Raw genomic sequence first — 25,088 nt, forward strand, 5'->3', positions numbered from 1 at the left:
GAGTAGGGGATCGAGTCTTTGCAGGAAGCAGGGTGGGAAGAAGTGTAGACGAGATAGTTGTGGGAGTCAGTGGGTTTGTAATAGACGTCTATCAATAGTCTATTTCTTGTGATGGAGACTGGGAGATCAAGAAAGGGGAGGGAGGTGTCGGAGATGGTCCATGTAAATTTGACTAAAGGATGAAAATTGGTGAAGTTGATGAATTGATTGAATTGGTTAAAGCTGTGCAGTGAGTTTGAAATACATAAAAATGTATTTATGTAACATTTTTAATGCCTCTCGTTAGAGATAAAACCATAAAATGAGAATGAAATACATTTGCAATGTTATTGTAACAAAATAGGAAGCATGTACTAATTCACATGTAGCAAGCTGCTGCAAATGACAATGTGATGACAAACTGTTTTGGTGAACTTAAATGTCAACCAGAAATCTTGGAATAACTCCCCACTCTTCAATTGGATCCTTTATGCCCATCTGGTCATACAAATGGGCTTTATTTCAGGCCCAGTTTGAGTACTTAATATCATTCCTGAAAGATGGCATGATTGACTAATTTTTCAAGTTCCACGTTTGCCATGGTGGATCTGAACTCAATTCTCTAGATTGTTAATTCAGGCCTTTGGATAAGAATCCCAGTCATTTAACAGTATAAGTTAAACAGCATTAATTCTTGATGTGTTAGGTACAGCCGCAAATAAAGAATATTGTGCCTTGAACATCAAAAATAATTAAATCCTAATAATTCCTGAGCCCAAAAAGGCAGGTCATGTTGCAAACATGTACCACGGTGTTCATTCTACACGCCTCAAGCTCCATTGGAACAATTGTGATTAAAGAAACAGTGTTTCCAGGATCTATTACAGTTTAATATCCTTCAATCCATTGGCATATAACCATACAGTTTTTTCACCCCTAAACAATATGATAATGCATTATGGAATACACTTAATTTTCTATCTGCTCTTGAGGTTTGTTGTTTTCCCACGTAACCACCTGTAGTCTATCGTCCCATATTGCTGTTAACAGAACTGGGCAAGAAGGAAGTTGACCTAGAAGACCTTTGTGGACTGCCTACGAATAACAAGGGTATTTACATTTATATTACCTCCGCTATAAAATGTTACTCAAATTGATTTTAATCTTAATTATGAAATAAGTAATTTATACATTCAGAAACAATAAGTAGCTCTTTTATGGTGCACAAATTAACAATGCATTCTGTAGATTAAAGTCCTGATGTTTACAATAAGTAAAATGTAATAATAACCCTCAGTGTGGGTACACAAATGTGATCTGCTTGTAAAGTACTTAGTTAATAGCTAGCAAAGTCGTTAATTATCCTACACGGCATCCAGATGATGTAGTATGAAATTAGCAAACTGTACCAATTGAACTCTTAACTGTGTCTAAATGAATCACTAAATGTATTAGTGAGCCACACAGATGATGAAAATCTTAGATTCCATCCCCAGGGATATTGAGTTAATTGGATTTAGTTATAACTAGACCAAGTGGACCCTTTGGGCCCAAACCTCCCCTGCATTGGTGCAGCACCCTCTCCTCCCATCTGTCCCTCCACCCCCCTTCCCTTCCCCTCCCTCCCCCCCTTCCCCATCCCCCCCATTCCATCCCCCTCAACACCCCCTTATCCTCCCTTCCTAGGAGATAGGTTTAAACTTTAAAATGTGAATAACTTTTAAAATATAACACCGATTTCAATTAAACTTCTTCCATTAGCACCAAAGGGACGACGGTGCGTAAGGTGGACCTAAAATTGTCGCACTATCGTGTACCGTTTTGGCTGTAGTTCAGGAACAAACAAACAAACAAACAAACGAGAGTTTTAGTATTATAGATATTCTCTTCATTTATTCTGACATCTACAACAATCCTTTTTTTTTTTTTAAAGCAGGCTACTGGGAAATAAAAGCTTCATTGAATAGACTCACAGAACAACAAGTAAATGGGGTCAGAAGTTATCAGTGGCTTCTCAAACCCAAGGAATTAATCGTAATAAGTGACATATGCTTTCTTTTTTAGTTTTAGAGGTTCAGCAAGGAAACAAGTCCTGCGGCCCACCAAGCCAATGACGACCATCAATCACCCATTCACACTAGTTCTATGTTATCCCACTTTCTCATCCACTTCGTAGGGGACGATTAACCTCCAAACACGCTTGTGTTTAGGATATAGGGGAGAATCCCGAGCACAGGGGAAACTCACTCACACTGAGAGCGCGCAAACCCCACACAGCACCCAAGATCAAGATTGACTCTGTCTGTCGGGTTCTGCGAAGCAGTGGCTCTACCAGCTGCACCATTGTGCCGTCCCAATACAGCAAAACCATTAAAAGTGATATTAGCAAGATATGCACTTTGATTCTAATTTGGGGGTATAGATGTTTTAAGCACTGCTCAACTGGCACAAATGCTTCATCTGGAAGCATGTTGTCAATAGTATGCTTTGGGAACATCAGCATATACACATTGGCAAACACTTCAATACCTGTACTTATTTAACTAGATTTACTGACAAACTCGTTTGTCAAGCCCTCAAAACCAATCTAAACCACGTGACCCATTGTCATTTGACGGAAGAAAGTTTGGAATATCTAAGTACAACATTTAAGTCCCAAACTCCTGTTATTATCTCTTTTAATAGCCAAGTGGAATATTGAAATTGCCAAACCAAACCCTCCTGAGTGAATTTTCTCTAAGGTGTCCAGATCCTTCAAGTTAATTGCAAGAATTGCTGGATTGGCACTGTGTATTCAATGTGCTGTTATCTCCTGCAGATTTAGCTTGCTCTCACCCTATTGCCCATCACTATACACTGATCAGCCAAAACATTACGACCTGATGAGCCTAAACATTATGACCACCTGCCTAATATGCTGTTGGTCCTCCGTGTTCAGCCCCATACGCAGCAGGGTGCGAAGCACTGTGTATTGTGGCACATTCCTCCCGTGACCACCATTAAAATTTTCTGTGACTTGTGCCACAGTAGACCTTCTGTCGGTTCAGACCAGATGGGATAGCCTTTGTTGCCCTCGTGCATCGATGAACCTTGGGCGCCCAACATCCTGTCGCCAGTTTGTGGTTTGTCCCTCCTCGGACCACTGTCTGTAAGTACTCACCACTGCTGACTGGGAGCACCCCACAAGCCTTGCCGTTTTAGAGATGCTCTGACTCAGTTGTCTGGCCATAACAATTTGGCCTTTGTCAAAGTCGCTCAGGTTTTTACTCCTGCCCATTTCTCCTGCCTTCAATACATCAACTTCAAGAACTGACTGTTCACTTGCTGCCTAATATATCCCGCCCCTTGCCAGGTGCTATTGTAACAAGGCAATCAATGTTATTCACTTCGCCTGTCAGTGGTCATAATGTTTTGGCTGATCAGTGTATAATTCTAACTTATTCTGCTTAGTCCATGTCCTGTAAATTAAAAGTTTCAATTAATGAAGGCAATGTCTGAAGACAGAAAATTGCTCTGAAAATTGCTTGTTTGTCTCATGGCACCTGGTGATTACATGATACAATCAGAATGACAAGTTTATATACTCAAAAATACATTTTAATTGTCAACGTAGACATTTTTCTGACAAAATCAATGCAGAATTTGATAAGAGGTTGTCAAACTTCACAAGGAAGAGGCTTGTGCACATGCAAATCCTTTAATACATTACTGATAGATAATTGTTGCAAAATATATCTGTCACTGGTCAAGTATTGCATTTTGTCACACAAGCTTGTCATTTCCAAATTTGTTCCAACGTTGCAAATCACTCCAATTTCTCCTGAAAAACAATGGACCTCTAATTGACTATAGATGCAGCAATTACATTTATGGCCCTGAAGAATATACTAGATTACATATGCCTGAGTTTGCAGCAGATGATTGCATTACTGCTCTTGTTCTTAAGAAACAGAATATCCTTCAATTTAGTATTAATAATGTCACATCATGATATTGCAAATAAAATAAATTGGAAGATTTAATCTTACCATCTCCGTGATGAAGGTCCATGTCTATGTATAAAACGCGCTCAAACTTTTTTCGCAGCTTTAGAATGCCAAGCACAGCATCATTCAGATAACAAAACCCAGATGCTTCATCTCTATCGGGGGGAAAAATCGGTAGATATAAGAACATGATGATTTTTCTCTATTATATTCACAGGTTATACTCTATTATACTCACATATTTACAAGATATAGGTTTTGCCATTTTTTTGTGATCCGAAGAAATAATCTCAGTGACGAAACTGAATGATAATTCTAAATGAACAAGTAAAGATACTAACAAGCGAGTCTCCGCCGGGGCGGGGCCGGGCGAGGGGAGACGGGCGAGGGAACGACTGAGGCTGGGCGAGAGGTGAGGAGGGAGGGGAGAGGGAATGACTGAGGACAGGTGAGAGGTGAAGGGGGAGGGGAGAGGGAATGACTGAGGCCAGGCGAGAGGTTAGGGGGGAGGGAAGGACTGAGGCCGGGGCCAGGCGAGGGGAGAGGGAAGGACTGAGCGCGGGCCGGCGGTGGCGCCGCCGGTGGCCATCTTGTTTTGGCGAGTGAGGAGCAAATGAAGTGGAACGTGGAACATTGTGACGTCATACGCTGAGGAGTTTCAGGAAATGGGTTAGAAAGTGAATGTTTAAACTTTAAAATGTCTCTAGCTTTAAAAATGTAGGTTCAATTTGAATGAGAGTTGTTACATATTATGCCCAGGATAATGGTGAGTAAGGTGGTGCAGACATTGTGGCGCTATGGTGTACCGTTTTGGCTGTGCGAACCATAAAAGTTATGCTGCGCACAAACACACATACACACGGACAGAGAGTTTTAATAATATACTAGACAAAGTATATACTAGACAAAGTTGGGCCCATTCCCACCCCCCCCCCATTCTCTCCTCCCCCAGCGCCACTCTTACTCTCCCCCACCCCCACTTTCCCCATCACCCCCGCTGTCCCCCTCCCCAGTCCCACTCTCCTTCCCACCTCCACTCTCTCCTCCTCCCACCCTCCCCGTCCCCCCGACTCTTACTCTTCCGGAGCGGCGGACTGCTGGAGCCGGGCAGCGCGGCGGCGGCTGTGGCCTAGCCGAGCTGGGATTACTCACGGCGGTTGTGGGGGAGAGGGGAGAGAGGAGAGGGGAGGAGGGAGGGGAGAGGGGGGAGAGGGGGGAGAGAAGCGAGGGGAGAGGGGAAAGAGAAGTGAGAGGAGAGGGGAGCCCCTGATTGCGGACGGGCGGCTCCGCTAACGACGTCCATCTTGTGTGTGCGAGTGAGGAGAGAGGCCTTGCGTGCGTGGTGACGTCATACACACAGCAGGCCTTGGGAAAAGGACTTTAGAAATGAGATTCTTGAAGTTTAAAAGGTCTGTAATTTAAAAAATACAAGAGCGATTTAAATGAAATTGTTATAGGCACTGGCGGGGAGAGTGATGATTAAGGTGGTGCAAAAATTGTGGCGCTACGGTTTACCGTTTTGGCGAAATCACAGATACATAGATACGGATATATATATATATACAAGATCTGAGTTTTTGCAGTATAATAATATAGAAGATATTACTACAAGGTCAGTGCCTTTTCCCTGTCCCCCCTTGCCCGCCCACAGCCACAGGGGCACTCCCCGCCCGGCAACAGGCCACGGTTGGACCGAGGGGGGAAGGGGAGGTGTGAAGGGGATGGGGTTGGGGGGGAGAGGGCAGGGTGGGGGCGAGGGGGGATAGGAGAGAGGGTCGGGGGAGGGGGGGATAGGAGAGGGGAGAGGGAAGGGGATGGAGGAGGGGGTTCTGCACCAATGCAGGAGAGGATTGGTGATAGCTAAAATTCATGTAGACTGCATCAAATGTATAAACCTTATAAATCCTTCCTCAAAAAAAAGGATTCCGTAGCAGTGTACAATAGATTTACATGGATTATACTGAAACTACACACAAGAGGTACTGACAAAACCACAGTGTATTTTTAATGTAGTTTCTGGACTTTTCTGTACTATAAGGATATCATAATGCAAGAACTTCAGAAAAACGGCCAGGAACCATTAATACAAATGTGAGAAGAGAGTAAAGTGATGGCCATGGAATTTAAAAACTGCAGGGTGCAATGAACCTCCCAAAAAGACAAGCAAGAAACATGCTAAATCATAAGGTTGCATTTAAATCCTACCTGTGCATATGTCATTCCCCTATTTTTAAATAATAAAAATATCTGGCACTTGTTACCTCTCCCACAAAATAAAACGCTTCTTCTCAAAGCTTATTCCACTGATACTTCAACCAACTATCTACCAAGTTGGACAGATAGATAGGAAGGTTTGGTTGGATATGGGTCAATCAAGGGTAAAGGGACTACTTAAGATGGGGCATCTGGCTTGACATGGACAAGTCAATACTATCATCCAAACCCAATTTTTCTCTTTAATGCTCAATCTCTGACTTTGCTGTTTCAAGTACTAGAAGTCAAAATCTGTTTTAAATTATATGTAATTACATTTTCTAAGAACAAGCATAGTTGAGCATCATAGTTGACCAATAATAAATGTATTTTGTGGAAATTAGTGAATTCAAATGAAGAAGGCACACAATCTCCATCACTTGCATCTAATGTGCATCTCAACATCTGACCCATCTGTTGCTGCATTCTCTTTATTTAATACAGGTCCACCACCAATTTCCCAGCACCCTTAGTGCCAGAGTCTTGTCACATAAACTGTTTTACCGGACCAATAGAGGTCACATCTTTGGGGAGGGAGCGCGAGATACTGGCCGGGAAAGTTGGCCACAGAAGTCAGCTATGGGAACGGATCTGTCGGCTCTGGTCGGGCCGAAGTTCCTGAGCCCCGGGAGCAGGTGGCAAATCGACTTGCCAATAGGCCGTGGTAGTCAGCTATGGGAACTGACCTGCCAGCTCCTGCTGGGTCAGAGTTCCAGAGCCCTGGCCATAGGGAGCAATTTCAATCTGCCAATTGGCATGGCAGTCCCAACCAGCAGCCTAATCTGGCCTAGGCACCACATTTTCAAGACAACTTCCGGGGGGGGGGGGGATTTCAAGTGTATGCATAAGTGTATTCATTCAAATTTATTCATTCATAATTTTGTCCAATAAAAGGAGATGCAGTACCATCAGTTACTGGAAAATCGGTAGTGGACCTGTATATATTTTTTAATGTCTACAGAGCACAAGACAAAAAACTATATTTTGCAGCTACTCTCTGAGTCTACCCTGACAACATCTTTTCTAAATGCAAAATCATTTCCAATAAAATCAAGGAAAGCAAACACATGGGAAAATCACCATCAGCAGGTTCCCCTCCGAGTTCCATATCATTCTTAAATGGCAATACATCGTCCCTCCATCATCTTCACTCGGCAGAATCTTGGAATTCCTTTGACAACAGCATCGTTGGAGCAGTTCGTCAGAATAAGTGTAGCTGCTCAACAGAGTGGCTCACCACTGTTGTCAAAGATGATTAGGGATAGGGCATGAATGTTAGCTTTGCCAGTCTGAAGAAGGGTCTCGACCCAAAACGTCACGCATTCCTTCTCTCCTGAGATGCTGCCTGACCCGCTGAGTTACTCCAGCATTCTGTGTCTACCTTTAGCTCTGCCAGTGATGCCCAAATCAGAAAAGATGTTAAAAAATGTTACATTCTGGAAAACCAAGTCTACTATGCAGATCCAGACTGAATATTCCATCATTTTGAATTTTGCACAGGGCATCACAACTCTGAGTAAAATGTCATGCCCAAGCCCAACAGTTTGGAAAACATATTAAAGGACGTAAACAAAAACTCAATTAATAAAATTTAATCAAATTATTTTCAAATCAGGTCCACCACCAATTTTTTCCAGCAGCCTTGGTTTCAGACCCTTTCTGGATTATCCGTTTTCCGGACCAACAGGTCACGTCCTTGGGGGGCCGAGATACTGGCTCGCAAAGTCGGCAGAGGAAGTAGGCTATTGGAACGGATTTGCTGGCTCCAGCGGGCCAGAGAACCAGAGCCTTGGCCACAGGTGGCAAATACGACTCGCGATTGGCCGCGGAAGTCAACTATAAGAACAGATCCGCTGGCTATGGCCAGGCCGGAATTCCAAAGCACCAGCCAGCAAATTAGACCTGCTGATCAGCCACAGAAGTCAGTACTGGGAACAAATCTGCTGGCTTCAGCCAGGCCGGAGTTTGTCTGGATTAAATTGGGGGACGGACTACCAGTTGCCGGAAAATTGGTGGTGGACCTGATATATTAAAAAATATTTTACTTTTATTATTATTTTCCAGACTCTTACTTTTTTGCATGATGCCATCCTCCAGGCCAGTTTATTGCAACCTGATACTTTTTGTCCATCAAACACTGGGCTGCTGTAAGAGTGGCTCCAGCTACAGCTGCGGCATAATCAAATACTCCCTCTGTTGCAGGGCAGTCATAACCTGAAAAATGCAAACATTGGAGAGAGGTTATAAAACACTGATTAAACAAATTCAATTCCAAACATGAAAACTAAACCAAAAGAAGTCCAAGCATGCAGGACTTAACCACAGATTGTACTTCTTAAAACAAAAACTCGTGTCACTTTACTCACTTTTTTATTTTCCTTGTTATTCTCCAGCTATTTTTTCCATGCTATCCTAAAAATCCTTTCATAGGTGATCGCACAAATGACCATTACTCTAATGTCAGCTATGAAAATATATTGCACAAAGTTATTCAACTGTGGTGAAAATCAGAGCCAAGCTCAATTCTGTTCACAGTTAACACGCTGGTTCAGTCATAGAGCTGTACAGCAATAAAACTGGTGCTTTGGCCGAACAGATCCATGCTGACCACTGTCCATCCGAACTAGTATCACCTGCTTGTGCCTAGTCCATATCCCTACAAATCTTTTCAAGCCACGTGTCTGTCCAAGTGTCTTTTAAATTTCATAATTCTACCTACCTCTACCACCTCCTCTGGCAGTTTGTTCCATATACATATTACCTTCTGTATGGAAAAAGGTGCCCGTCAGGTCCATTTTAAATCTCTCATCTGAGACCTGTACCCTCTAATTTTAGATTCCCCCACACTGGGGAAAATACTGCAGCGATTAATTTTGTCTATGCCTCTAATGATTTTTATAAATCTCAATATCATCTCTCAGCCTCCTATGTTCCAGGGAAATAGGTGCTATCCTATCCAGCCTCTCCTTATAACCCAAACCGACTAGTCCTGGCAACATCCTCAAAAATCTTTTTCATCTTTTTCCAGTTTCATGAGTTTTTCATATAACAGGGCAAGCAGCACTGTGCACAGGTACTCAAAATAGGTCCTCACAATTGTCTTATACAGTTGTAACATGACACTCACCTTCTGTACGCAAATCCGACCAATGATAAGCTGGCAAAATGGCTTCTTCATCACCCTGTCTACCTGTGATAGCACTTTCAAGGAACCTTAGTTCTCTCTGTTCTACAACAGTCCCAGGGTCTTATCATTTACTGTGCATATCATCCCCGGGTGTGTCTGAACAAAATCAACATTTTTATATTGGATTTAAACTCCATTTGCCTTTCTTCAGCCCATTGGCCCACTTGATCCTGTTGCAATCTTATATAACCTTCTTCAGTGTCCATTATACGACCAATTTTAGTGTTATCTGCAAGCTTACTGACCATTCATTCTCATCCAAATTGTAAATATAAATAATGAACAACAGTCAACCCATCACCAATATCTGTGGCACACCACAGGCCTCCAGTCTGAAAAACAACTCTCAATTCCCACTCTCTGTCACTACCTTCAAGTCAATTTTCTACCCAATTGGCTAACTCGTCCTGGATTCCATGTGATCTAACATTCTGCAAAGTCTACCATGTGGTATCTTGTCAAAGGCTTTGTTAAAATATATACATATATTTTCATAACTGATTTTCGATTTTCCCTAACCCATGGTTATGAAAGCTACTTTCAGCTCCTCTAACATTATCCAATCTGTGATTGCTAATTCAGCATACCAAAAACTGAAAATGCCCTTTGCACAGTTTTTGTCTTCAATACATATAATAACTGAACTAACAAAAACTATTTTCTCTTCCTGTTTCAACCTTTCTAATTACACATTTTATTTCCTGAGCTAAAAAAACTCATAATCTGTTCCTAGCCCTCTGCAGCTCATCAGCAAGACCCTGGGAATTGCATTATATCAGACAAAAACAATTCAGCCTCTCAGTCACTAATTTTCCCCAGAACAACTAATCATTTCATTTCCCCCCTCCTGAGAGGGAGTCTGTAGGAAAGAAATACGTATCAAAGTAAACTCAAACGACATCATTTTGTACTGTTCCCAGTGACTGTATTATCATGCTAAATGCACAAGATAGTTCTGTACCAAAGGGTCCAACCACGGCAGTTTGAGATAATTTTCCTCATTTTCAAATAGAAGCTAATATTTCATATTCATCTGATTTGCCATGTTTATTTCTTCCCCCCCAACCCCTCTTTAAAGAGCTAGATGACCAAACCTCTGCTCAGAATAGTTCACAATAGGGAAAAGCAATATAAATGTATTATTTAAATACATTGCATTAAATTCAACATAGCAGATTAACTTGAAGACGTAAGGATTTGAACAAAACTGCAGATTCACATCCAGATGCAGACACCATTTCCTATATTACCCCCTCCATACCTCATTCTATTTCATTCAACACCAGAGCATAAGGCCTTTGTTCTGTAGAAGATCTGGATCCTGTTCCACAGAATGCAACAGAAATTCTTTTTTTAACCTCTTTCCAAAGCCAATTGAGAGCTAAAGAGTGGGATTTCAGAATAGGAAACACTAGTCTGGTTGCCTTTGTCCTTTTGCAGTATACGCTGCTAACAGTTCCACAGAAGGTCCTTTGTTAGATCAGGTTTAAGTGAAAGATAATGAGAGTTTTGTGAACTGAAATTCCTCTGTGCTGGAATAGTCCCAGCTTTCAGGCAACCTGACTGACACTAATCCTTATCTATAGAGTTATTGCAAGACACAGTCTGAGACGACATAACACCTAGCAACAAGAGAAAGACTTGGCCGCCGCGTTCACGTTGAAGATCCTCTTCTGACTCAGGCAGACAGGAGGTACAGAATTTTTCACAAGCAAATTACATTTTAGAAATCATGAGAAGTTGTGCTTGTGACCATTATTCTTTGTAGGTAATGCAGCCAGATGACGTTAACTTTTTGAGCACCAAAATTCCTTTGAATCTGGAAATATAGGGCACTGTGGTGGCACCGGATGGGAAAAGGTTAATGTGTACAAATGAATAGCAATGCAAAAAAAAGGAAAGATTATTCTACTTTGTTTGCTTACCATTAAAAGGAACACTTTAGACTTGAGATGCAGCGCAGAAATAGGCCCATCGGCCCACTGAGTCCGCGCCAACTAGCGATCACCCCGTACATTATCACTATCTTACATCCCAGGGACAATTTTTACAACTAACCAAAGCCAATTAACCTACAAACCTTTATGCGTCTTTGGAGTGTTGGAGGAAACCGGAGCACTTAGAGAAAGCTCACGTTAGTCACGGGGAGAACGTACAAACTCTGTACAGACAGCACCCTCAGTCAGGATCGTATCCAGGTCTCTGAAGCTGCAAGGCAGCAACTCTACTGCAGCGCCACTGTGTCAACCCTACTATTAAGCTTGTAATTCCAAATGTGCAAATCCGCCAAAACTTCTGATGACCAAGAATCTTTTCCAAAATTCCAATCCACAAACTCTGATTTTGATCTGCTTGAAAGAAGCCAGCATCATTTTACAGACGAGTTCAAAGAAAATATTCGTAGACAATTTTTTAAAAGATAAACATTAATTTTGAGGAAAAATACTTATCCTTACAGATTTATACTTTTATGCCTACAAGTATGGAATCAATCTACAAAATGCCATGAGAATGATTTATGGTATTTTGATCAATTAATTATTAATTTTATTGTACAGAGGAAATCTTGCCGTAAATTGGAAATGATTATGCACGGTCCCATTGCTACACTCTTTTAATTCCTTTTACTTTTCAAACATTTAATTTATTTTAAGTTAATTTATCTATTCAGTTCCATTACTGTTGCTGTTGGGATACATGATAAATCCTAACTGTTTATGAATATTTCACTTCATCACTCCTGCATATGTTGTGATATTATTAAATTTATACCCTTCAGTTATGACGGTGAAAATAGGCTTGGGAATACTTAACACTAACATACAAAAGATCTTTTAAATACTGAATGGACTGTAATTTCTCCTTGTGACTAAAGGCTTCCCTCCTAGCAACATTTCATTTAATCTCTTTTGATTCTTTCTGTGCCCGTGACATCTTTTCTTAAGTATAGCATCCAAAACAAGTCACATTAGAGATGCCTTCTAAGCATTTTTTTTGCATCTATTCAGCATTATTTCTTGGAATCAATATTTCATGCTTAAACTTTAAAGGCTCGACACAGTTTTAAAGAAATTATATTGAATTGACCTCACGTTTCAATAGTTAGTATAAGTGATCTTCTAAACTTTTCCTCTCAGTTTACAAATTAACCCTTTGGTACACCAGCTACTCAACTTTACTTTCTTGCAAAAATTTTCAGTTTTACTCCAGTTTTTGTACATCAATCACAACCAAGATGTACACAGCCTCTGTCAGAACTCCACTCTTCAGGATATACATGACCAAATTAATGCTGTGGAATAACTCTTTCAAGTTTGATTTTCTTCCAAACACCATCTTCACAATACAATCACTCCACAACAAGATCTAAACATAAAATCTGTGGCACAAAATGACAATATTCAACTTGTCTGCAGGCTTATAGACAAGCAGCTCCCTGTGGAGCTCTTTACTATGCATCTCTGTCCCGGCTGCATGCTACTTTACCGTCTATAAAATGGTTGCTACCATCTCTGTCCGTCACTGCTCTTTGTTTTTCCCAGGACCTTTTCCGAAATTTGGTTCCAAATTTTATAATTTCTCCTGACATCAAGATTGCGATTCTCCCCAAGGGTCAGCTGTTGTGCCTCTAGTTAGCTGCATCTTTGCTTAAATTTTCCATTAACATTATCTATCTTGCATCTAATAATCCACTGTTGTTATCTGCTAAGCTATTGACTCTCCTATTGTTTTTTTTTAAAGATTCATCAGCATTGAACCAATCTGTCCATCACTGGAGACACAAGAGACTGCAGATGCCAGAATTTAGAGGGGAAAAATGACAAACTGCTCAGGGAACTCAGTGGATCAAGCAGCGTCTTTGGAGGCAAAGTCAATGTTTTGCATCATGACTGATACTGTTTCACCAGCTGAGTTCCTCCACAAGTTTGGTTTTTGCCGTCTTAACCATTTCCAGGTACTGAATTCCACTTTCCAACCAATCTCCGGGTAAGGAAATTACATTTTACTTTCTTAATAGATTTATCAGTAATTCTCTGACCACATCATCCTCTTATGATCTTATATAATTCTCCACAGAATCTCCAATCTCAAGGATCCTTTCTTTGTCATCTTTCTATTTCTCATTTACTAGCTGGACATATGTATTTGAATTTTGCAGCATTAGCAAGGCTATGTTGCTTGAGATTCAATATCCATTTGTGTATCTTTTAGTGGCCTCTCTTTACAGAAATACATGTGTAATATTTCCACTTCTAGCTTTCCTTATCATTTTCCCTTCACTCCATCTAGACCTCTTATCTTCATGGCTCCTTATATTTCTGTTCCATCAGGTACAATGCCTTCTCAAGTTCTCAATCCCTTCGTCTTTACTCACCCTGTTTTTCTAATATCACCATTCCCTTTGTTGTGATTACATTTACCCTCGAACAGATTCACAGAGGTTACATCGGGGGATTTGTCTGTCATCTCCTTGTGAGCAACAACTCCAACTGTCCTATTTTATTTTCTTGTTGAACTTCCCATGCAGCATAATGATTGGGGAGATGGGGTACTAATCTTCACCGTTTACCATTCATCCCACCCGGCTTTGACATTCTGTGGATGGTTTTATTGTCTTTTTCAGGTTAGCATGCAGTTAAGTCTCTTTTGAATTCTCTCTGCAATTTTCATTCATTACAATGAACTGTGAACAGGTCATGGGGAGTGCATTACAGTCAAGATCACAAAGACCTGGTGGTGGGGGTGGGAAGAGATTTAACAGATAACTGAGACTTAGGTTGGATGTTGACAGTTCTAAATGGAGTGAAAGAGGATTGCTTCCTGGAGTTGGGGACAGCAGATTTTGTGAACGGGAGGTATGCCAAGAGAAGTGTAGGACATGGAGAAATAAATGACAGTGATGAGCTGAGATCAAGTGTTCCGCTGATGGTGATTTAAACATTTGGCAGTACGCTGTGTGATGTGAAGGCAGGGGGCAGGAAGCAATCTTCAAGCAAGAAAAGTTAAATAAATCACCTACCTGGAGAAAATCTTTGTGCTCTTTGTCAGTGACCAGGAAGGATCTGGCTCACTAAAGCCAAAACAAGTCTCAATCTTCCAGCAAAGTCTTGTTTTAGTGTTAGCGATTTGCACCATATGCAAGCCTTATACCTAGTGATAATGGTAACCGAGCACCGAATGCCAACTCACAACAGAATCAGATCATTCTACATGACTATCTAATTTGTCATTGTCAAAGGCCCATTATCTCAGATAAAGAAACGATGGGCACACCCTCGGCCTGCTGTTTGCTGATCCAAACCTAAAACTGATTCTTCAAGCCGAAGTTTGGATAACCCAGCTTACCTATAAATTTTTATTTGTACTTAGATATTTTTATTTATTTTCATTTGAAGGTGCATTCGAGTAGCATTGTGTTGGTGCAAGGTCAACCAGAAGCAACATTTTATACTGAATGGTGCAATATGCCTCTCACATGTTCTGCAATGAATGGTCATTCTTGTCATTTCTGCAGAGATGAAGCTAATGGAGGAAGCCCTGGGTGTGGGGCAGATATTTAATCAAACTTGATATCTGAGGAAGTTCAGGCATGTGAATGAGGTAAAAAAAAAAAGAGGAAAAGAGCCGAGCGCTTGCACGAGGCGTACAGCGGGGTCAAAAACTGGATTTTTTTTGGGAAATTTACACACTAAATTACCAGTTTCACGCCTCTTTAAGTGAATTTCAAAGTAAAAACGGCCATTACAAAATAATGTGAATATGTCACTATATACTAATAACTTTTATTATTTTAATTTATTTAGTTATATAATCTTGCACTTAAATTTAATATTTATTCATTACAGTTCCACCACTGATTTTCTGGTACTCTTGGTTCCAGAGCTTTGTTAGTTTATCCAGCCGGCTAAGGATGTCGGCTATGGGGATTGATGTGCTGGCTCCAGCTGGGCTGGAGTTCCAGAGCCCCGGCCGCAGGTTGCAAATTCAACCCACAGATCGGCCGTGGAAGTCCCGATGAGGTCGAGATTGACTGCCTTGCCCAGCCTAGGTGCCACATTTTCAGGGAGACTTCCAGGGCGCAGGGGATTTCTCGCGGAACCCCGAGCAATCTCTAGCGGAACCCTAGTGTTCATTACAAGTCTATACATCGTTTATTTTCTATTTTTTCCCTTTCTTTTTTTCGATCCAATTTCTCCGTTTATTTTGGCAAAGTGTCACACTGTCCTGACTCACCTAGAGAGACAGGGCACGTGCGTGAGGATGCTATTCATAGACTATAGCTCCGCCTTCAACACAGTCATCCACACCAAGCTCATCACCAAACTCCACCAGCTAGGCCTCAGCTCGTCATTATGTGACTGGATCCTGGACTTCCTGCTGGAGCGACCGCAGGCAGTGAGAATGGGCCCGCACCTGTCCTCCACTATCACCCTGAGTACCGGCACACCACAGGGCTGTGTTCTGAGCCCCATGCTCTACTCCCTCTTCACACACGACTGTGTTCCTGCATTCGACACCAACACCATTGTCAAGTTTGCAGACGACACAACGGTGATCGGGCTTATCACCAACGGGGATGAAACAAAATACAGAGCGGAGGTGCAGAACCTGGCGGACTGGTGCTCGGATAACAACCTGTCCCTAAATACCACCAAGACCAAGGAGCTGATCATCAACTTCCGTAGGTCACATAACGGGGAATATGCCCCGATCTCTATCAACGGGGACAGTGTGGAGAGTGTCCAGCTTCAAGTTTCTGGGCACTCACATTTCTGAGGACCTAACATGGTCCAATAACACTGCTGCGCTGGTCAAGAAGGCACAGCAAAGACTGTTCTACCTAAGAACACTGAAAAGGTCTGGTCTACCCCAACAGCTGCTGACGACCTTCTACCGCTGCACCATAGAGAGCATCCTAACGCATGGCATTCCTGTGTGGTACCTCAGCTGCACGGAGGCAGAAAGGAAAGCTCTACAGCGGGTAGTCCATAGAGCTCAGAGGGCCATCGGAACACAGCTACCAGACTTGGAGGGCATCTACAACACACGATGCCTCAGAAAAGCAACCAGCATCCACAAAGACTCTTCACACCCCTGCTACAGTCTGTTCGAACTCCTTCCATCGGGCAGACGATACAAGGCCTTCTACGTCCGCACCTCCAGACTCAGGAACAGCTTCATCCCCAGGGCCATAGCTGCTATGAACCGGTCCTGCTGAGCCGGATGGTCACAACGCATAGATCAACTTGCACTTTATCCTGTCTAAAACTGTTACAATTGTTTCGTTGGGTTGCTGTTGTCTAAATTAATTAAATTATTGCATCGTATGGGAGGCGCATTCTCAATCTCGTTGTACCCCTGGGTACAATGACAATAAAGATATATTGTATTGTATTGTATTGTATTGTGAAAAACGCGGAAATCATGCAAAAAGCACGGAAAATTGATTTTAAAAACGCGGAAAATTCACATGTCTGGAAGTTGGTCAGCTAGATATAGAAGCAGTGACCTTGAGGCTATCACAGAAAGACTTGATGATGAGAGTGAACACAATGGAATCTACTTAAAGACTACTTACCTGCAAGATAATGGATGCTCAAAATCCCTGGCAATGGAGAAGGTTAAATTTGTACTCTAAACTAAGACGGAAGATGGCTCAACTTCCTAGATAAAGATAAAGCTTGTTTTTACCTGTCACAAATATGCAAGTTCAATTGTGCAGGTGATGTTAAAAAATTGCACTGGATGCTATTTGATATCACAACTTTCTCAATGACCATACTATAATTCACACTCATTCTCATTCATTGATCAACCCTATATCATCCAACTCACAGTTCAGCACTGCCTTGCGTAAGAAACTGTAGATGCTGGTTTACATCACAGATGTCACAAAATGCTGGAGTATCTCAGCCGGATAGGTAGCACCTCTGGAGAAAAGGGAATAGGTGACGCTTCAGGTTGAGACCCTTGCTTCAGTTTTAAATTCACATCCTTATTTTCAAATTCCTGTCACTTTGCCCTTCCCTTGTGCTCTACCCTCCTCCAACCTTTCAGTAATGCAAAATACCTAATATCATGTGTCCCCTTAATTATAAATGCTCCATAATTAGCTGCTCTGCCTTCAGCTGTTGAGACGCAATTTCTTCCTAAAATTCCCTGGTCCACCATTGTTCTTGATGCCCCTTAAATCTTACCTCTTCATTTAAGCTTTAGATTATCTATATTCTGCTATCTCATTGTGTTTGATAATGATCTGCTGGAGTATCTCGGGGGACACTTTACTACAGTGAAGTGTTATTTTCTGTAGGTTATTATAAATATTTCAGAACAATTTAAAAACAATAAATATTTCCTCACATTTAGTTCACTTCTAACTGAAACAATATGCTGCTCAAGACAATTTTTCCCAAGAAAAGTAAAACAAATTAGTACTGAGTAAGCTATGTTAATTGTCTATTATTTGTTGCTTGACGAAACACTGCCAGGTCCTTTCCTTCAATCACTTCAATCAGTGTGATGATTTTCTTAATAAGATTGCGTATTTTGACCCAGAAATGACAAACCAGCAGCATAAACATCTAGCATTTGAAGTGCTGGGATACTACGTGCAGGGACCTCCACGTTACGGGTGGGGCGGGGGGGGAGGGAGGAGTTGCATTCGTAGAAAGTGGTCCACATTGTGATCTTCTGTAACATGCTAAAGCCATGTATTCAGCACATGTCAAGAAACACAAGTTGAAAATAATTTGTGTTTATTTCTATTTTACACGCAAATTCAGCAAAAGCAAATTTTATTCCATACAAAAAGACGCTTGGACAGATATATGGATAGGAAGCTGTTCAGAGAGATATGGACCAAATAAAGGACAATGAGACTAACCCAGAATACCAATTTGGTTAGCAAGCTGCAACTGGGACGAAGGGTATTTCCAATGCTGTATAGCCCTATGACTCGAACTGCAGCTTGCAGCCCAGTGGTATGAACATTGACTTCTCCAACTTTAGATAGTTCCTCTGTCCCTGTCTTCCCCTTCCCAGATGTCCCACTGTCTTCCTGTCTCCACCTATATCCTTCCTTTGTCCCGCCCCCCTGACATCAGTCTGAAGGGTCTCGACCCAAAACGTCGCCCATTCCTCTCCTGAGATGCTGCCTGACCTGCTGTTATTCCAGCATTTTGTGAATAAATACCTGACATTTTTGAATAGTGATTTGTGAATTCTGTAAGTACTGTCTACCCGAACGGCTGCAAAATAAGGGGATTAACTGTACAACTATATTTTTTTATGTGGCGCTGAAATTAAATAATGCTCTGATGATAACATTGGAAACTGCCATAATATACATATCAAAGACACAGGCAGCATGGATTTTCTATTAAACTGGCACCTAATGCCATCTAGTGGCTTGTGAAACACAATGAATTAGATTGTGCTTTAGAGGTCACACCTCATTCTCTCCTCCCTTGCTATTCCAATAGTTTTACTGGCCTTTTGTGGAACTGCAGTTTGAGCGAGTTCTTGACCAATTGGAATGAAATTCGGTGAATGAAAGGAAGGCGAGTTTCCAAAAATCAATATTTAGCAGTTTTCCTAATTAGTTTAGAAGAGTCCAGTGCTGTACGGGAATGGTAAGTCTTGTATGGTTTGATAAGTTAGAGTAGCTCACAAAAATTGCATTCTCAAATCCTGTCAAGGATATTTCAGCCTTGAGTTTTACTTAAATAGGTTCGATTACAGGAGATCGATGCAGAGACTGTTTACTTTACAAATGTTTCTCCGAAATCAATTATCTGCTCGGGTTATTCTGCACCAGCGACCATCTCTCAGAAACTAGATAAAATGGAATTTATCCCATTTAGATAAAATCAGATTGCTTCAAAATGAAATAATGCGGTGTACAGGAAGGCTTCATAAACTCAGAGGTTCTGGAGAGGAGAGCTTTGGTATTTTTCCCTCTAAAAGATAATTCTCACGTAACTATCCTGGAACAACAATAATGTAATAGAAGGTTTTCAGATTATCTGGATTGAGAGATAAAAAAAATCATCATTCCGCTTTCAAATAGGCAGCAAAAGGCATTGGGATTGCCACCTATAACACAGTCAATGGACCAAATGTATAGCCAGTCATTCTCAATGGCGACAACTTAAAAAAACTGAACTCTTTCCACCCACTTGAGAGAAAATTTACAGAGATTAAAACTCCACAGACATTCTGCTGGTTGACTTTATGATTAAATATTTGGAGTAGGTAACACATCAAGACAAATAAACTGAAAGTGCCTTTAATATAACCACAATTTCCAGAAAGCTGAATCTACTCAAATTATTTCCTGGAAAAACAGCTTTACATTGATCTGAATTTAATACTTAAAACATATGGACTTAATCAAAGGCAAAAGCCAAGAGCAGGAAATTCATTTATGAAACATAAAAAGTGAACCAAAAAAGTACAGCTGGTCTAAAAAACTTGATGCGTTCAGCAATGTTCCAGCTGGCCACTTTTGCACCCATCAGCAGTCTGGGAAAAACTTGACCTGCTGCATGTGTATCTGCAAAGTTTTACCCTAGTTTATTAGGGCACAGAAGTCACAAATTAAACATCAAGGAATGTGGCATACCAGAAGAATTCCAACAGACTCTGCAGATATTGCATCTCCTTTTTATATAACCTAAATATTAGATTTATGAGAGCTCAGGTGGAGCTTTGTGGAGGTTGATGGATAGTAGAGAAAAACCTTGGGTAAAAAGAGAAAATAGTTGAAAAGCGCTGCCACAATTCATTTATTCAGGCAAAATGAATTCGCAACTGTTCTCTTAAAAAAACACTGCCCCCGATTGTTGGAATAAGCCATCTACTATCTGCCAGTGCCAAGAATTCCAAGTAAAGAATTTCAGCAGTTTCAACTTAGATAATAATAATACATTTTATTTGTCATATGTAGGTTGGCACTGGGTCAACGGTACAATGAAATGTATTTGACAAGACAACGGGTCACTTCAGCAGTAATATTCCAAGGATAAATAAGATTTAAAAAATGACATTAGTAAGGTAAAAAGACAATATTAAAAATAGGTAAAAAGACAATATTAAAAATAATCAACATATATGATTTGAAATGTGTTTATGAGTTCAGAAGCCTGATGGCCTGATGGTAGAAACTGTTCTTAAGTCTGGTGGTACGCGCAGCCATACTCCTGTATTGTCAGCCTGACGGTAACAAGGAGAACAGCCTGCGTGCTGGGTGGCTGTGGTCCTTGATGATGCTGCATTCCTTCCGCAGGCACCGCCAGTAGAAAATGTCCTGAATGGCCGGGAGACAGTTGCCAGTGATGTGCTGTGCCGTCTTCACCACTCTCTGTAGTGATTTGTGGCTGTGGGCAGAACAGTTCCCGTACCAGACTGTAATTCAGCCCATCAGCAGGCTCTCGATGGTGCATCTGTAGAAGTTTGTGAGGATGCTGGCGTTCATGCCAAACTTCCTCAGTCTTCTCAGGAAAAAGAGCTGCTGGTGGACCTTCTTTGTTATTGCGTCCATGTGCAGTGTCCAGGAAAGGTCCTCAGTGATGTGCACACCGAGGAACTTAAAGCTGCTGACCCTTTCAACCTCAGCGACCTCATTTGTGGTCGTGAATTCAAAGCACAGAGCTCCTTAATTTCACTCATCAAGTACAATTTAGGATTATTTCACTCCTGTTCTTCATGAAGTCAGAAATATCAGTCAAAAAGATCACACACAAGTTTGGGAAATGCAAAAGCCACATTAAATAGCAAGGGTCAACCACTAAGATGAGGGCAGTGTAAAAGTACCTTGTTCTATATCTGACCAGGTTTATCTAGCAGTTGTTATCAGTGAAAACTTTCTGTGTGAATGAAAATATAAATCTAAAGATTATAATAAATTCCAAAAGCATCAAAAGGACAGTTCAGATTACTCACCTAGACCATACTCTACAGATTCAGGGTCATCATCGTCACCATCTTCACTGATTTTCTGTAAGTGTTCCAAGTAAGCATCAGTATGGAACATTGCCATTTCTTCCATTGAAGCTATTCGGGGTTTAACAACCCTGTTAGAAACAAAATTTAAAAATATTAATTTATACCATCTGTAGAATTTTACAGATAACAAGTACATTTATTTTTGAAGTTTATGCTTCAGCCTCAATGCCTTTTAATGTGGAGGCACTCAACATTTTTAAAGTGCAGCGACAGAATAGAAATGATCAGCTAGCTAGATAGTGGTGAAAAACATTAACTGAAAAATATATGTCTGTATATTGTATATGCCCTTGAGCAGGGTCACCTAGATGTCTCCCCCTCGGCTCCCATGAGCCATTTGGCATGACAGTAGTTTATAGAATTGGATCCCTAAAACCCTTTTTTGTAGTAAATGTGGAATATAAAAAGTTAATTTAGGTAAATATTTGTAATATTTAATGGGCAAACATAAATACTGATATGGTCATACACTATAGAAACCAGGAAGGTCTCATTTTAATTTATGTTTAACTAGTTAATCTCAACAGGGCCACTAAAGGCATTAGAAGTGAAGCTCAGAACAAAAAACAGCAAGGATTTTCACTTTGCATTAGATTGTCCTCACTAACAATCAACGGATGTGCATAAGGTATTAAAAGATTTTAGTTTTAATTTGCTGGTAGTATCAAAGTCACTAGAAATTGACAACTCGTACCAGATTTAAAAAGAAAAACTTTGCTAGAATGGTAGTGGGTTTGAAAAAGGACAATTAACAAATTTAACAGAATAATGTAGCAGAATACAATTGAAAAGTAAAAAGAAAAATGTGAAAGACTTCCCCATTTGGGGGAGATCCCCTCCACTTTGAGGAAAAGAGATCCCCTCTAGTTTGAACACAGAGCAGTCCAGCACAGGACAGGTCAATTGGCCCATTATGTCCTTGTTGAACCTGATGGCAAGTCAAAATAATTGTCTGCAAATGATCCATATCCCTCCATTCCCTGCAGGTCTATGTGCCCATCCAGAAAGCCTCCTAAATGCCACTATTGTATCTAGTTTCACCACCACCACTAATATCAAATCTAATACTCCCTTTACGAAGCCTCCACATCCCTCCTGCAATGGGGTGACCAGAAATGCACACAATACTCCAAATGTAGCCTCAGCAAAGTCCTATAAAACTCTAAAATATCTTCCTGACTCTTATACTCAAAACTCCAACCATTGAAGCCAAGCACACCATACATCTTCTTTACCACTCTACCTACTTGTGTTGCCATCCTCAGGGAGCTGTGTACTTGGATCCTAAGATTCCTTTGTACATCATTGCTCTTAATGGTCTTACCATTAACTATGTATTTACCCCTTAAATTCACTCTAAAGTGAAACACCTCACACTTGCTCAGATGAAATTCCATCTATTTCTCTGCCCATTTAGGTGGCTGATCCACATCTTGCTGTATTCTTTGACAGCCATCCTCACTGTCCACAACTCCACCAGTTTTGGTGTAGTCTGCAAATTTACTAACTGATCCATAAGTATTTACACCCATGTAATTTATATATATATATTACAAACAACAGAGGTCCCAGCACAGATTCCTGCAGAGCGTCACTGTCACACACCTCCAGCCAGAATAATACCCATCCACCACAGCCCTCTGCTTTTACGAATAAGCCAGTTCTCAATCCAAACGGCCAAGTCACCATGGACCCCATGCATCTTCTTCTGGATCAGCCTACCATGAGGGACATTACGAAAATCTATGTAGACAACATCCATATAGTTGCGCACCCTCAACTATAACCCTCACTACCTTCTCAAAAAATTCAATGTTCATAAGATATGACTGCCGCAGCCTAATTCATGTTGACCATCCCTAATTAGCACATTCCCTTCCAAATGGAAGCAAACCCTATCCTGAAAAATTCACTCCAATAGCTTCCCCACCATTCTGTGAAGTCCACAGGCATACAATTTTTTGGATTAACTCTACTTCCCTTCTTAAGCAAAAGGAACAACATTGGCTCCCCTCCCGTCCTACACAACCTCGCCTGTGGCTAGAGAAGATACAAAAATCTTTATCAAAGCCCCAAATCTACTTTCTTGCCTCTCTCAAGAACCCAACATAAATCCCATTAGAGCCAGGGATTTATACACTTTAGTTTTCTTCAAGAGACCCAACCCATCTCATTCTTGATCTCAAACTGCCCCAACATATTCATATTTACCATACTGATTTCACTGTCCTCCCAGTCCTTCTGCTTGGTAAATGCAGATTTATTTAGTACGTTGCTAAGGGACTAGATCATTTTGTACCTCACCTACATCCTGACTCCAAGCATACATTTCCTCCTTTATCCTCGTGTACTCCTACACTTTGCTTGGTTGCCCTCTTGTTTTTAATGTGCGAATAAAAAGCTTTAGGATTTTCCTTAATCCTATTTGCCAATGATATCTCATGGCCTCTTTTGGCTCTTCTAATTGTCTGCAAGAGTTCCTTTTGTTTGCTTTATATTCCTTAAAGGCATCGTATGATATAATCTTTCTAACCTTGCACACTCTTCCCTTTTTCTTTTGAGCAATATATCTACATGGGATTAGCTTGGACTTTTATTTATTTGTTGAGCTATTTAAAAATAGTTGTAGCATTTTTAACTGTATTAATTTTGCTTAAATTGTTGAAAAAGTATTCCAAATGTTTAATATTAATGAATATTATTGAATGGTAGTCGTCTAAAGCCAGGTGTTGCTTAGCTTGATTGCAAAGATACTTTGTGGGTAGGGTTTGATTTGCTCCCAACACTGCAAACCCATGCCTGCTGCCATGACTTTGGATTTAATGCAGGAAGCCTACTCGCCATCAAGGTTGCATTGCAACTTTTATTAATCAGTGATTCCATACCGATAGATTTCTTTGCGCACCTCAACAGAGCAAGTAACCTTCGTGAATTACAAATTAATCAAATTTTATTGAGGTTTCTGTGAAATTAAAGAGAGAGCTCTCTGGCTAATGAAAAAATGTTTTCCTCTGGTGGGAGAGTCTGAAATACAAGCTTAAAATCAACACTAGGTGATTTTGAAGAGAAGTTAGTAAAAACTTTGATATTAAAAAAACAGCAGTAATGTAAACTATTCCCACAAAAGGTCGCTAGCTGTGTCTAATAGTAAAGGATTTATTTTCTAGTTAAGTGTATTAAGGTATATTCAGCCAAAGTGGCGGTATTAAGAGGAAACCTGATGCCTGCAAAAATATTTCAGCTAAATAATATGGCTGTACCTCATGTATTTCAACAATCCATAGGAGTCAATCAGTGAGTGGACCATACTAGCCTAGAAGAGAAAAAAAGTTGATTAGTTAAGAGCACAGTGTGAAAATATGAATGTATTATAAACATTTCCAGGCTTTCAACAGCAACAAAGCAGTAAACCAAGAGTTCTAAAATGAATCTGTGCTTCTAACCTTGTATATCAATTTAAAGTCTTGTTCATTCTACTGGGAAGCAACCAGCAAATGGCAGGAATCTCTCCATGGAGTATCTGAAATTTTCAACAGCATATTTTCCCATGTTGATGTAAAAAAAGCTTTATTTAACCAATTTAGGAATAGAAGTGACCTGGTTGATAATTTATGTTACACATGGACAAAGAAGCAGCACAAATTGTGCACCTAAAATTTATTTTAATTTATTTAATT

The 25,088-nt window shown here is 40.7% G+C and overlaps 1 protein-coding gene across 2 annotated transcripts in view; it reads right to left on the reverse strand.

Moving 5' to 3' along the window:
- The window catches only part of hdac8 (histone deacetylase 8), a 72,568-nt gene that overhangs the window by 43,148 nt on the left and 4,332 nt on the right, over positions 1–25,088 (reverse strand). For both annotated transcript variants that reach the window (XM_078412324.1, XM_078412323.1), the window contains exons 2-5: positions 24,672–24,724; positions 21,349–21,479; positions 8,291–8,432; positions 4,008–4,120 (exon numbers count right to left, since the gene is read on the reverse strand). In XM_078412324.1, coding sequence (XP_078268450.1) covers positions 4,008–4,120; positions 8,291–8,432; positions 21,349–21,479; positions 24,672–24,724 — 439 coding nt within the window. The remainder of the gene's footprint in view (positions 1–4,007; positions 4,121–8,290; positions 8,433–21,348; positions 21,480–24,671; positions 24,725–25,088) is intronic.

This window comes from Rhinoraja longicauda, chromosome 15, assembly GCF_053455715.1.
Source record: "Rhinoraja longicauda isolate Sanriku21f chromosome 15, sRhiLon1.1, whole genome shotgun sequence".
Taxonomy (NCBI): Eukaryota; Metazoa; Chordata; class Chondrichthyes; order Rajiformes; family Arhynchobatidae; genus Rhinoraja; species Rhinoraja longicauda.